This window comes from Anopheles coustani, chromosome 3, assembly GCF_943734705.1.
Source record: "Anopheles coustani chromosome 3, idAnoCousDA_361_x.2, whole genome shotgun sequence".
NCBI classification, from domain to species: Eukaryota; Metazoa; Arthropoda; class Insecta; order Diptera; family Culicidae; genus Anopheles; species Anopheles coustani.
The window spans coordinates 59708689-59724279 of record NC_071288.1 but is presented as its reverse complement, the minus strand read 5'-3'; the positions used below and the strand labels follow the sequence as shown (position 1 = coordinate 59724279).

The 15591-nt window shown below is 42.3% G+C and overlaps 1 protein-coding gene across 1 annotated transcript; it reads left to right on the top strand.

Moving 5' to 3' along the window:
* Window positions 1-5348: 5348 nt before the first annotated feature.
* On the top strand, window positions 5349-13155 carry LOC131272335 (synaptic vesicle glycoprotein 2C-like). The gene is made up of 6 exons (XM_058274041.1): window positions 5349-5391; window positions 10306-10466; window positions 10538-11114; window positions 11198-11346; window positions 11417-12236; window positions 12302-13155. The coding sequence occupies exons 2-6, from the start codon at window positions 10430-10432 to the stop codon at window positions 12483-12485; spliced, it is 1767 nt and encodes a 588-aa protein (XP_058130024.1). The 5' UTR covers window positions 5349-5391; window positions 10306-10429; the 3' UTR covers window positions 12486-13155.
* Window positions 13156-15591: the final 2436 nt, after the last annotated feature.

The following is a 15591-nucleotide window of genomic DNA, read 5'->3' as shown; positions in this document are numbered from 1 at the left end:
GGAAAATTCCAGTTTGCGGCGGATACATCCTATCGGTGTAGGTGGGAGCTCTCGAGCCACAAGGTTAACCGAAAACGCGCACAGGTTGTACGTACACGCAGTTGTTGCCACTTTTAAGTAGCCGTTTCTACAATTAACTATGTGCAGATTTATCGTACATCAATCAGCTACAGCTCACCAAAGTATCACTGGCGAAAACTGGTTTTAGCTAAATAATTTATATTAGTGCTTATGGTCGTTTTTCCGATTCTTTTCTGACTTATTGATTTGATCAAATAGCACGAAAATTGCATCCTATTTCATATGAAAGATAGAAGGGGGTAATTGAATTTCACAATTTAATTGCATAAAGATTTTATCCTGTACAAAACTCTTAAATAATTAAAATAAAATACCATTTTTAAATTAACCCATTCGAGCATGATACAGCAACAAGGATCCACGCCGAATGGTTGTTTTCTCTCTAGCGTCGATTCCTTTCGAATATCTACTGCTTGATAAAGCATGCCTGCAAGGTCCTACAATTACCACAAAGGTATCATCTCTCTGTACACGCTATTTGTACAGCTGATGGTCTCATGTTCTCAGTGGCTTGTTTGCGTACAAGACCCCAGCCGCACACGCTCGAGGCCCTAGCTACCATACCGTTCTCCCAATGAAAGCACATTGGATGCTGTAGTGACTGGCAAAATTTGCAGAAGACCATTTTCAAGGGAAACCAGCAACTGAGTGTGAGTTTTCTTCCTCAGCTCAGCTTTAGAGAGCAATATTTAGGGATTAGAACCATTGTTTCTCTCAGTAGAAACGCCTTCACAGCGACCCGATCGTGATTGGTGTGGTCCAACGCAATAAGTTGGACGCTCGATCCATCGTTAGGAGTAAGTACACACGACACTCGTGAGGAAGTAAAAAGTTCAGATTGGGGAAAAACAAGTTTATAAATATCTGTACAAACATTCGAATCTCTGTGACGTCCCTTTGGTTGCCAGATCCGACAATGCGCTATCTATGTTAGCCCAAGCGATACAGCGGTCTTATCGTGGTTTAGTGTGAATGTGTAATTCGAGATCCTTGCAGCCAGCGGATTGAGATCGACCGGAGTGGCCAGCATTAAGGCCCATTAGGAGCGGTTGGTTTTTGTAATCACGTTGCTTCGGCGATTTTAGTCACCACGTGTAGCGTGCTGATACTGTTTGTAGAATGATAGCAAGGTGTACTATCTTGTTGATCTCGTCATGTCAGCACGCTGCTCCTCTTGTGGACCAAAGACCAGTATAAAAGGGGTACGCCGGTAGCAATCCTACCTTTCGAGGTTTGCTTGCAAACCCCGTACGCGTTTCATACGCCTGGACAGAGTTGCACAAGTTGCAGAAGCTAAGTGACAGTTGCGCACGGTGTAGTGGAATACTGCCATAACCAGGAGCAGGGGACGATTAGTGTCGAAAAACGGTGCGCCTTTAAAGTAGCCAGCAAGTAAGTAAAACACAATTTTTAACGCAGGAAATAATTAAATTAATACATTCTACACGTTCCGGGAAATTAATGCAACAGCACGTTTGGTAGGCAGCTGTGGACATAAACTCATCCACTTGTAGAACAAAAGTAGTTTCAATACCGAATTCATTTAATATTTTACTGTTTGCTTCCCGGTCCGCGAGTACTACTCGAAGTAGACCTAAACAGTTGTATTATAATGAGAAAATGTTGCGTACTCATGGATCGGTCATACATTGAGGATTAGTTTTCCAACAAGCTATTCAATCGCGATGGCACTGGAAAAGCCGTTCCGGGCTGCTGTGTAAACAAAAACACTGTCATCGATGATTCATGCAGACGACACGATAAATGTCAGGGACGAACCTGAAGCGCCACTATCACACTTAACCACATGGTGATGTATTGCGATCACACGAAATCAGCCACTAATTGTTGCTAAATTTCCACCCAACCGAAAAGCTGCTAATTGTTTGCTACCGTAGGCCAAGGATGGTGAGATTTGTTACCTCTTTATTTTGTGGAGAGGACTCAGGAACACTTCTGCCCAAGCCAAGTGACGCAGAGAAGGGTTGTAAATGAAACAATAATTTGAACCGGTTTTTGGGTTTACCATTTGGTGATCCTTGTGATTTCGGTGTAAATAGTAGCACCGGATTTTGCGCAATATCTCACTAGGTGTGCGCACGTACAGAAATGATTCTACGCCGTGTTAGTAACGGTGCGTCATCCCCCCTTCGGTACCATCTACAACAACGATCGCTCTCGGGAGAATCCAGTACGATTAGAAAGCAGACGCTAAGTGCCATGATGTTCAGGTCCTAGATTATCTTCAGCGTTTTACTCCATTTCGCTCACTGCCCGCCGGGGTGGAGGCTAAAAGACTAATTGGCCGGCTGGCGGCTGTCCCGGTTAAAGTGGAATTTGCGTGTCATCCGCAGGCTCACGGAAGAAGATTTAGCGAGTATGGCCTCGACTACGGCCATTTGAAGCATTTCACCTGTCTCGCTAATGAGTTACGTAGGACACGTTTCTTTTCACTTTCCGAACCTTACCTCACTCGATAGTGTGCGAAATCTCTTGGTGACTTCCCCCAAAGGGTTGCAGTCATGAACCTCATATACTGCAATGCCAGACGGGTAGCTTGTAGTGGCATTGCAATTAGAAAAATATTCCCTTGTTGAACATGCTAGGACGGCGCTACGGCGTACGATCACGCACGTGAGCGTTCGTCTGGAAACCCGACTGCTCGTGGACTATAATTTGTGGGAATTGTGTGAACCAAGACGTTAGCGGGCAGCTGCAGGTGAAGCGCCTATTGCTTCCGTTCTCCCGCTCTAGGCCGATGTTCCGTAGAGTTACGGACTTGATCTTGCTCATGTACTTTGGCACTGCGGAAGAACAGAACATATGAAAGAAACACATCTCAACTACATGACCCCGGAGGTTGAAGCGTTAAAAGTGAGCGCAAGCCTTCGTAGAGACAGTGTTAATGATCTTCCAATCCTCGTCAGTTGCGCATTTTACATTAATAATCAATCACTACTTTGCATGGAGCCAGAAACAATGGCATCCATGAGGGGGTGGAGTGAATTTAAAAAAATATTCCCGTTTGTCACGTATCGAATTTTTGCTTCAACGGTGCGCCAAACATGTTCGATTTAAGATTTTATGGAGTTTTTAGTACGTCATTCCTGATACAGGTTATTTGTGCCTTGAATAACAATTAAACACGTGTTCACCATTTTCTTAGATATAAGATCTTCTTCTTCTTCTTGGCGTCCCGACCGTATTTGGTCATGGTCAATACTGCCCTTTTTTAAGGGCCTACAAGACTTTTACCTTTTGTGTACGTGGATAGTCAGTCCTCTCGTACAGGGGAGAGTCCGGTCTCGGTTGGGATTCGAACCCACGCCGTCGAGGTGCGCTGTCGCGAACTCCCTTTGTTCTTCATTTATTCAGTTACATTATTTATTCGTGTATCCTTTGTTATCCAGTAACATTATATATTCGTGTTAAATATTAACGCATTTTATAATATTTGTAAGATAGAAATTAAAGGACCAACTAAATCGTAAAATTTGAAAAAGTGATGGAAATATTTAAAAAAAACCATTGACGCCATGCCCGTACGGTTGATTAGCTAGTGATTCTCTGTATAAGAGGACTAAAAGGGCTCTAAAAGTCTAAAACAATTCTTATCATAAACTATACAAATGGATAAAATATTAGGTAATAATTGACTGAAATAAGCACAGCTACCTATAAAGTTATCTAATTTGTAGTGACATAAAAATTCATGTGAAAATTATCCTCGATAATTCCAACGTTCAATCGACCTTGATATAAGGGTCGGATTTGCTCATGAAATGTACCATCTCTTATTCACATAAACTGTTTTAACCTAGTGAATCGTACGCTTGTGGTCCCCATGGAGGAGTCATTTATTGTGGAATAAAATCATCTGGAACTTTGCTGTTGACACTACACTGCCATTCTCGATCACCTCTGACGGTGGATGGTCTGAGTGATTCATATCGCAGCGTAATACTCTTATATGTCGACCGTCCGACCTACGGTGATTGGATTCGTAAAGAAGCACAGCATTTCTCCGATGCAGAACAGCGGTCCAAACGGATGTTTCAATTTCTTCCCAAGTGTCTACACTGTCGTACGCCGCAAATCCAAACAGCAACCAGGGTCACGGCGGGTGGTTATGGTAGTGCGCTAGGAAGTGTCCTCGTTTCATAACACCATCACCAACATGCTGACTGGCCACTACAATGGCGTTTGGTACTAAAATCTTCGCTTAGTGCGCATATCGTTGATAGACAGCCCTCTCCGGCGTAGTAACCTAACTTATGCTAGAGCATCCCTCATGGCGTATCCGATGAAAAATTCGAACATACCAAGCACATCTCAGTTTGTGTGTGATAACTCCGATAAGCTGCAGCCACAGCTATGGAAAGGGGATGAAGAACGACAACAACGTCGGTCGACGTCTGCGTCATACCGGTTGGCGGCGTATTGATACATCTGATCTATTCCGCTGGCTCCGCGAGAGGCTGCCGCCGTTCGATCGATCCCACCCGTCGTCAGTTGGAAAGATTTCTTTGGTCGATCCAGAGGCGCGCGGCGTACGGTAGCGAGTTGTGTGCAGCCAGTCAACGTCGACACTCTTCATAGTATCTCGCGTTTGTCTCTATGTGTGCCAGGTCCAGCTTTGTGTTGGAGTTCCCTTTCCATCGCAACTTGCTCCCGTGGATGTATAAGCCACTACTCCTACTAGCGCGCGCCGCGTAGTCATCGTTAGGACAAGTGACAAGAAGTTGCAGGATCTGCAATCAGTCAGACTTTCGGTGTTCGCTCTGTAAGGCCGTTGTTGCTCCACAGCTGTTAGTGCTCGCACATATCGCACCTTGGAAGTGTCGTGAGCATTTTTTCGTTTGTTTGTTTGTTTAGTTTTATCGCTCGTGTGTTGAAGAGTGTTCATGTTTGCTGCACGTGGTTGCATCTATTCAGCATCCCTTAATCCATATTGGATGTGCTGGGCCAGCGATCTTATTTAAAACGCGCGTGACCTAAAATTAACGTTAAAATAAAATTAAATGAAAATATCAAAGAAACCGGCGTTGTGACACGCATACCTCCTTAAAACACAAAAAATATTAGAAAAAGCCGATAGGTGCGCGTTGTGCGATTTTTTGTGACGTATCCTTCTGAGCTGATTATCCGGTAGCGGTCGCCGAAGTTTTCCCTCGAACAAGCAGTGTTAATGTGGTTCGCACCGTCACTACTATTCTCGACATTGTGCGAAAGTGTTTTCAACCCAACAGCAGTATTGTGACGACCGTGGGTGATCAGATCAGAACAGATCTGTTGCTCGTGTTATCACAGGTAGGTTTAGTTGATTTAGTTTCTAGAACGAACTAAGCGTATTCCATCATCTAGGATATAAATTTGCTCAGATAGTAAGAGGTGACAAACAACAGTAAACATTAGTGTGTAGATCGACACCATCGAGCCATTGATCCGACGATTGATATGGATCCATCAGTTTCGCACAGCATAAGTGTATATGAGGTTCCCTCCAACCTGCAGCCGGGGACACTCAACCTCGATCGAAAGATCTCCCACGCTCTTGGCCATGGGGGGTTTCGAGCGTGAGGCGTTAGATGGACGTCCACAGTCTTGCGCCTACCCAGCCGCGTCGTGTTTGAGTGTAGGTGATCGCCAATTGTTCGCCGCTAATCTTGTGCCGCTGTGAAATTATTCGGAAAGCACGGGAACCTGAAGTAGTAACCGAATTTTGCAACTACCTCGGTGTGCGAGCGGGTATTTTAAAATTCCCACTTCACGGAAATGAGTTCGCGCCACTATTGCGGGACCGATTGTTCTACGTGCCGGAATCGAGTGATGCATAGGACGATACGCGTGGAACTCGCATGAAGATAACCGATCTTATTGATACATATTGGTGTGTTTGTTGTACTGACGCCACGGCAAACAGAATTGGTTCCATAAGACTATCATCTTGTTCTGCGTCTACGCTATGTGCTACGGTACAGTAATCTATCTGTTTGAACAGTGATGGGCTCAATGTAAGACATTGAACCGCTCGGTATCCCGCAGATAGATAATGGCAATGTTTGAACACCATGATCCACCAAATTTTCCAATCATTGGAGCTACTGTTCTCATTGAATAATTTAAAGGACGGTCGAAGTGAAAACATCCTGTTTTTGGAATAGTGCCGAGACCCTCATAGTATAATTGCGCTTAAAAGCGATAGCCAAAAACCACGTGGTCTCTGGTATTTTAAATATATTTATTGTGAATAATGATTGAATATGCTTCTCTCTTTAGCTCATAGGGCAGAAGTTACATAGCGCACCCTAAATGAAAATTGTCAGGCAAAGCTACAACGTTCTGTAAGCATTAGTGTGCTGTCGAACGTAATGTATTTGTGTATGATGTGTCATAGAAAGATTGGAATATATCTTTACACAATAAAATATATAGCAGTAGCTTGTTTTATTTTTTACGATTACGGATTTTCCAAAATAACGCACAAGTAAAACTAAGGTACTGGAAGGTACATCCACGTTTGTCATCTAAATTTACATAAGTTAAAACTGATTTTTTGTTGTGAGGTTTCTATTTAATGATAAGAAATAAATAAATCTAACTATGTTTCGCAATTACGAAGCACGAAAGGTTTGATCATGTCAAAAGAATAGTTTAAAAATCATTACAATGTGCAATCAAAACCTCGTCGGAACTGTAGCAGATTCTAATTTTGATTATAAATTAGCTTCTTAGGATCATCAATTAATTATATTAAATGTAGCATAACAGTATCGAAAACCTCGATTGTGCTATTTACAATAATAAATCTATTATAAAATTATTATTGCATTATTATTCCATACAATATTATAATATGTATCTTCCCATCACAACCTACCAACCTACCAACCTCTACTAACCAACCTAAATATTCTTTAAAAAGCATGTATTTGTTAGAATGTATAACATATTAGGGGTTGTAATTTTGTAAATTGTATGCATTTTCTAAATTTTTTGATAAATCTCACAGTTGTCCTAAAATTTATAGCACTAAGTTATCATTTATATATGAAGTGTCCTTTTCCTCTAAAAATTAAATCATAAAATAAACTGAATTGTCACGATTTTGATATAGTTTGATGTGAACGACGTACATACATAGTTCCGTTCCGTTAATAGTATTACTTGAACGTCTGGTGGTTGGAGCTCGCTGTAAGAGTCAATGTGATAGGTACAATGAGTATTATAGTATTCTTACATTTGAACAGCTTTTGGTATAATTTCGACAAACGTGAACCCTACGTGTCTTTTCTACCATTTCTCGGTACCATTTGCAATTCACCTTCATCGCTGGTAATCATTTTCGATTGAAGACCGCTCTACTTAAGCCAGACCGAATAGCTACATGCGGCACGGATTAAGATGTCCGGCAATTGACGAGATGACAAAATACTGGGCTGAAGCGGCATTTCGTCAACGGTCTGTCACTTCCTACTCGGACCACCAAATAGCATAGCGTTCCGGTCGTGCGCCGTGCGCCTGCGGAATGGGATAATTTGATGATTTAATTAGCAAAACAAATTTTCTAATCAATGGCCACCCACTAAACCCTCCGAAGGGAGGCGTGCGTTGCAGTGTACGTGCGGCAAAGCACGCACTTGACCGCTAAAAATCTACCCTTTCGCGCCCTTTGAGGTAGTCTCCCCGACGGTTTAGGCAGGCCGGACTAGCCGATGCCGGAATCAGAACCAGTTGTAAAGCATCTCGGATCCATCCGGTAGTTCGAGGAAAAATGGCGGTTCAATTATTGGGGCCAGATTAAGCAACCTTCCGCACGAATCTCAGACTGTGAACGGTGTTTCGTTACAAGCGAGGTCTCATGGGGTTACTGTGGGAGAGATCTATTGTTTTGAAGAGACTAGTCGTGATGGAGGGGCCGCATTGCCAGACGTTGTTGCCGAAGTGTTAAAATCAATGTTACGACAAACATCTGATCATGCCGAACGTACGTTGCGTGGTTTGGAAATAAATATCTCGAACCATGGATTTACACAACGAATGCACGATACAAGGCTCTACATGGAGTTACATTTTCAAAAGTCAGGGCTGTACATTTGCAAAAGTCAGTATCTATTACTTTTAATCCCTCCGTTTGGCAAGGTTGGCTACTGAATAGTCCAGTTTACGGTCCTGTTTTCGTGGCTGGTTTGAACCAGATTTTGAAACAGACTCCGTCTACCGCTATCGGCTACGTTCGCTGGCCAATTATAATCCGATTGCTTTTAGAATGTGTCAACTACCTTTTTATGACCATAAAATACAGCCCATTCAATCTGGTTTCTGTCAGTTTCTACCGCATATTCATCTCATCACGTTAGCAAATTCTTTTAACCTTGCATATATTCCGCAATAAACAAAATGCACATAACATAAAAGTTGTAGCAATTGATTTACATTTTGCTAATTGAGTTGAGTGTAGAGCGAAGAATAATGATTTCCACGTCAACTATGCTTTCCCACGGGCCTCTCGGCCAGTCTTCTCGGATGTACTGGTTGTGTGAACGTGTCTGGTTTTTCGGTGTAGCGTGAAATCTGGTGCTCGGGATAACATGTCGGGCTGAGCAAAATGCGAAAAGCCTAAGCACTCACTTGGCCAGCAAGTTGTTAAGCTGCCAATCCACACGAGTCCAACGAACGATTGACGTAAACCCGCTACCCTGTCGGATCTGCATTTGCATAGTGGATATGATTTGCAATAAATACTTCCATGCGTAGACAAGCATTCGAGACAAACCGTGACGAGCTAATTTACAGAGATATATGATTCAATTTGGGTTTATTTGTTTACTTTTATTTGCTTTTTTATATCGTCTTAACCTAATATTTTTTCACATCACATCGTAACGTCTTTTTTGGTTTATTTTCAAATATAAACAATAATCCATTAGTTGTTTGATATTTCCATTGTGAACAAATATAATACATTCATTTAAATCAACATAGTTTTCAGACTCCTTTTGCTTAACATCTCTAAGTACTTGTACTCTAAGTAATTGTAGATCACTTATTTTATGTCACACAGTTATTTCTAGGATGGGGTTTCGGGTTTTTCTATAGGAAATTAATAAACATTGTAGTTAGTGACATTTTAGGCAGTTGACACTCAGTGGATTCGACTTTTAGATATTGAACATTTAAGACGTATTTTCCCTTTTTTTCGTACTTGTTAAATTTATCCTTTTTATGACTTATTTGGTTAAAATAGAAATTATATGTAATTCACCCAAGTTTTAGTGCATGCCTAAGGTATCAACATCTTTATAAAAAGTTCAAAAAGGATATAGGGTGAATATTTAGAAAACATTACTTAGGATTGATGGGATACGTTTGTTTGTAACATTCTATTTAATAACACAACGATATCATTACTGTTTAGTAGTAAAATATGCAACAATAACAGGAGCTATGGCTTTAAACGCATGTGAATCATTCCCGGAAAAGTTTGCACAACAAGGCGGTTGTTCGTGTTTTGAACCTTTCTAGGTCTTTGCGAGAAAGAAATTGAAATTGAAACAACGTTCAATTACATCTTCAGCGATGATTTTAGACACGCGGCGAACCGTTTGATTACTAGTTGAGTAGAATTTCATTAATCCATTTTTACAACACTTTACACCTAGAGTGACATCATTACCTCCAACCGCCATTAGTAAGGGCCAGCTCCTCTGGCAAAACAAATTACAACACCGGACGCGCAAATCTATCGATGGCGGGGTAGCGGGGGTGATAGTGGTTCCGGCCTGGAAACTGTTTGGTACAGTCATAATTTACGGATGATGAACTAAATGACCGTAAATGATAAAATATTCTTCGGTCCGTGATGATTTATTAATGCCGAACTGGTTTGTTCTACGGAGCTCGATTACGCGTTCGGATCGGTGGCTGTCGATGGAGAGTTTATGTCCCCACAAATGGATTGGGTTCGAAACGTGCTAAACTTTCCTGCAGCCGGTCGTTTCTACAATCTTTTCCCGTCTATTAACTGTAAAAAAGTGATAATTGGTTGACGAGGTATGGCTACACTTGCAGTTGCTAAAACTGCTTTCACTTATCTAGTTGTATTAATTACAACATCGATTAGCTGATGTATAGCGAGTGTACATACCACATCCTAATTTACCAGTGAATTTTTGCTAAATGGTCTAATCGTGTCAAATTGATCTTAATTACTTCCCGTTTCAGTTTGCACATAGAAATAACCAAGTCTTGTTTCAAGTGAGAGACGTTAACCTAGTGATCATATCTGAGGTTGATTTATTTTGGTTCAGAAACACCGTCAGTAAACAACACTTCTCGCCTACATAGGATGGTAGAAGGTGACACCGATCAGAACCACTCAAAATGTAAGCGTTAGCTAGAAAATGAACTGTTCGGTCGTTTTGAAAACCATAACTTCACTTTACTCCGCCAACAGATACCGATGTAAAGGACGACAGAGTAGCGAACGGTGACAGCAAGGATCATCCGTTGGCGGGAGTCGATCCAGTCTCCCTGACCACCCAGCAGCAGCAGCAACAACTAAGCTTGCACGGACCGTTGAACGGTGCCAGTGGAGATCGTGCCCTCGTCAGCAAGCAGAGTGAGGCAAAGGGTGGCGTGGCTGCGGACCCCGAGAGGGGCGCCTACTCGATCAAGGCTGACTTCGAGCAGGCGATAGAGCTTACTGGTTATGGCAGATTCCACTACATCCTGCTAGCAATATGTGGTCTCGTGAGCACCAGCGAGGAGATGGACGTCATCTCGATGTCGTTCATTCTGCCCTCGGCTCAGTGCGACCTCGACCTGAACACCCAAAGCAAGGGCTGGCTGAACTCGATCATCTTCATCGGCATGATGTTTGGCGCGTATATCTGGGGAAGCGTTGCCGACTCGCTGGGTAGAAAGAAAGTACTAATCGTGATATCCATCATGAACGCGCTCTGCATCGTGGCGTCTTCCTTCTCGCAGAACTATGAGGTGTTTATGGTGTTCCGTTTTCTCAATGGAGTCGCGTAAGTGGATCCGGTCAAACAACTGCCTCCGGGAGCTGACTCTGTAAATGAATCCCTTTGATTGATTTTCCTAACACCTGCAGGTTAGGCGGCAGTGGTCCCGTAATTTGGCCGTACTTTGCCGAATTCCAGCCCAAGTCAAAGCGTGGCTCTATGCTCAGTTTTATGGCCGCTTTTTGGACGATAGGAAACCTCCTCGTGGCCGGGCTCGCCTGGTTAATCATCCCTACTGGTGAGTCATCGAAGGAGATATCGCAAGCATCGAAATGGTTGTTTAACCGTTTATTTATCTTTCATTGTAGGAATTGGCATTACTACTCCCGCTTTTACGTATAATTCATGGCGTATATTCCTGCTCGTTTGCTCGATTCCCTCGTTCATCGTGGCCGCGTTGCTACTGTACCTACCGGAGTCGCCCAAGTTCTTGCTATCCCAGGGTAAGATCGACGAAGCGATGGCCATCTTCCGCGGCATCTACGTTACGAACACGGGCAAAACGAAGGACCAGTACCCGGTCAAGGAGCTGCTGATCGATGAGAAGCTGCGCGAAGAGCTCGAGGCCGTCACGAAACCGATCAAAAACAAGTACAAGCGCATGCTGTATGACATCCTGGACAACAGCAAGCAGGTGTTTATGTCGCCAATTCTAAAGTTCACCATCATCTCGATCACGATCAACTTCACGTTCCACATCGGCTACTACGGGCTGATGATGTGGTTCCCGGAACTGTTCAATCGCTTCGACGAGTTCACACGGGCACATCCGGGCGTGGAAGATGCATCCGTGTGCCAGGTGACGGATTACGTGGTCGGGATGGGCTCGCACTCGCAGTCCGGCGTCTGTTCGGCCACCATTCCGAGCACGGTGTTTATGGAGTCGCTTATTACCGTAGCCGCCGCCTTGCCGGCCAATATCGTGGCCGTACTGGGGATGGATCGGTTAGGCAGGAAGTTTTTCCTCGTCTTCAGCACAATGGCCGCCGGCGCTTGCTCCGCGTCGATGTACTTTGTTACCAACCAGCACCAAAATCTCGCCGTATCGGCCGTGTTCAGTGGAGTCATCTCGATGGGTAACGCCTCGCTGGATTGCCTGATTACGGAAGTGTTTCCAACGAATTTACGGTAAATCGACATTAGTCACACACTTCCCTTGAATTTGGTCTGATTTCGTTTCCATTTTATTGCAGTGCTACCGGAGTGGCGATATCGATGGTGGCCGCCCGATTGGGAGGTATTATCGGCAATGTGGTGATAGCCACTCTGCTCGATCTCTACTGTCCCGCACCAACGTTCATCGTGGCCGTCCTACTAGCCGGTGGGGGTCTGATGTGCCTGTTCTTACCGAACACAACTCGGACCGCACTTTCCTAATAGAGGACGTGTTTGGGAGCGGCAAATCGCCCGCATCAACGCTCGGACACTTTGGCGGGTGTTGGTGCATACAACGATGAGTCGCTCGAGTATCTGGAAGCTGAGTCACTCGAATTTTTTTGTTGATTGTTTTAACATGATTATTAGATAAAATTTTCCCGATTTTGTTATGTGTGCTGTAAATTGAAGTGCAGGAGTGTGAAGAGATTTAAAATAAGATATCCCGCAACGTAGGAAAATCTGTTCCTATTTCTGAAAAGCATAAAAAATCCATTGCAGGCCCTACTGGTCGAATCAGGTGTACCTTTTCACCACACATTCCTTACCTGATCAAATCAAGTGTTTATCAACTGTCAGTTCATCGCCGTGTAGTAGGTACAACTTGTGAATCTTATGTAGCAATCGCTTGAAGAATTTACTATAAAGGCAAGTGGGAATGCTAAACTTAATTTTAAATAACTGGTAAGCCTAACGCATGTTTGCATACTGGTCAATTTATGTAAATCAGAGTAGAAAATAAAAGCATAGCAAGCAGTATGGAATCGCGGTTGTACATCATTCAATAGATGAGTAAAATCGATAATCTTAAAAAGCGGCCCTATCTTATCCCATCTTGTTCTTATCTGTCCCCTCGAACAGCTTCTGAACATTAGAGACTAACACAAGGAACTATACAAATTCAATGTCCAAACTTGAAAACTTCAAGGTTAATGTTAAAACACAACACCATACCCCATGTTTCTTGATAGAGGGTCAGTAATCGATTGATTGTTTATTAAAACAGCTCATGAATATGAGTGTTCATTGCGTTTTCAGATAAAGTAAAAAGGGAACTTTTACTATTTTTTTAGCTACTTTTAGCTTTTAGACACTAAGTCTATTGATAAAAAATTTGTCAGTTGGCTCTCTATCATGATCATTGCTAATGACAAAAAGAAAATCATCATTTTTATACCAATCAATTTTTAAAAAATATATACAGTCGACTCTCGATAATTCAAACGTTCGATAATTCGAAACTCTCAACAATTCGAAGTATATCAGTAGTCCCTTGGAAAACTCTCACTATTTCGAATAAAAACAATACGATTTGGTACACTCGATAAAGCGAAGTAAAATTCGAAGCTAGGTTGCTCTCTTGACGCGATAATTCGAAGCTGTATCCACTCAACTTGCAACAATTCGAAGTTCTGAGCAAGTTGGAACGTAATAGAACGCGTCACATTGCGGGTGCCCTGTAACACTCTGTTAAACGGGGACGAAGATTTACGTCCGAATTAGACTACATGGTGTAAACGGGCGGACGGACATATTTGTGGCACAACTGCTTTGTAGGAAGGTGCACAAAGAAAAGTGAAGAAAAAACAGTTAGCGAAAGCGGTGGGTAAAGACATAGCGTAAATAAATTCACGCATACTTATTTCCAGTTCATAACTCAGCAACCGTAGCTGCTTATTTCCTACCACTCTTGATAATTCGAACTCTCGATAAATCGAACTTTTTTCTTGGTCCCTCCAACTTCGAATTATCGAGAGTCCACTGTATATGCAAATAACAATAAGGTTCAAAATTAATAGTGCATCATAAATCTCACGAGGTTAAGGTCACCAATAATCTACGACTAAAAAAGTAAGTAAATTTTTGTCCATCTTAGAAATCTTGGATTCCCTCTTACAAACAAAATACATCTACAACATAAAATTATAACATCAGGCATTATTATAAATTATTAGGTAAAATCATAAATTATTAGGTGATGATGATGATGATGAGTCCCACCCAATTCCCCAACACAAGTTTGAGAATGGCCGAGTTATCTTAAGATATTTGCTACAAACTTCAAAGCAAATCACGAAGTGGTGGGATCAAAGTGATCATTCACGAAAAAGATCAGTCAGCTCTCGTTTCCTAGCATACAGCGGTTAGCACAACTTTCATAGGACAAAAAACGTGGAACCACTCTCCGGAGTGCACGGTCAAAAATGCTCACTCCTATTCATGTAGCCGGTATCTCCCTTGTCCAACAGTTGGTTGGGTTGTGTCGAAAAAATCATCAATAGACGAATTCGAGGCGCCTGTAACGTGATTACACAAGAGCGGCTGATGCAGTTCCTACAGAAAGATCCACTACAAATTTCCACTTTAACGCGCGCGTGTCTCAAAGGTATGTTGTCTCATTCATTTTTTAAATTTACATTTCATTTTGCAAAACAATGTCATCATCATCATCTGTGAGATCGTGATGAGAAGTGCGGTGTTCACAAACATTAAATTTTGACAATATTCAACTATTAGACATTACACATTCTACTGGGTTCTACTTAGGGGTAATAACCTGCTTAACGTACAGGGCTCACAAGCGCTTGAACTCGCGAACGTTTGCATCCTCGGCAATCTCTCTTGGCATACTGTTATACCATTTTATATTTTTACAAAATAACGAATTGCTAGCAAATATTGCCTACAAGTTCGACGTTCTAGGATCAGGAGACCTTCGAGTGTTGTACCGGTGGACATCAGAACCCCTAAATACTCTTTCTCCAAGGTACCCCGGCAACAAACCCATCAGGAGTTTAAATATCAGTATCATAGTCTGGTGCACAGCATAACAGCAGATAGCGTATACCGACTAAAACACAACACTGGCCTCATTATTCTATTTTGCAGTTTTTGTAACCTTTTGAGGGGTGTCCGATTGCCAAGGACCAATATTAATGGACAAAAATCAAAATGCGGTGAGATAATTGATTTGTAGAGGTGAACTTTCCCAAACAAATTTAGGTTGTTTCCCTGTCTACTCATCACACCACACTTCTTTGCCACTTTAGCGATGACCCTATCAATGTGTGCACTGAATGTTACCAAGTCGTCTAGAATGATAATAAGTAAAACGATATTGGACAAACTGTCGGTTTGAGAATCTTGTTAATGATTAGTATGAGAGACTGGGCGTCTCCATTGAATCTTTTAACAGATTATACAGACTTTGCATTTTCGCACTTTTGCTTTTCAAGCAACGTTTGTGGAATACATTGTAACGATAACTAGCTTAATAAGAATTAGCGAATCAGTAGATAACAAACTAACAAAAATCTATGGAAAAGAG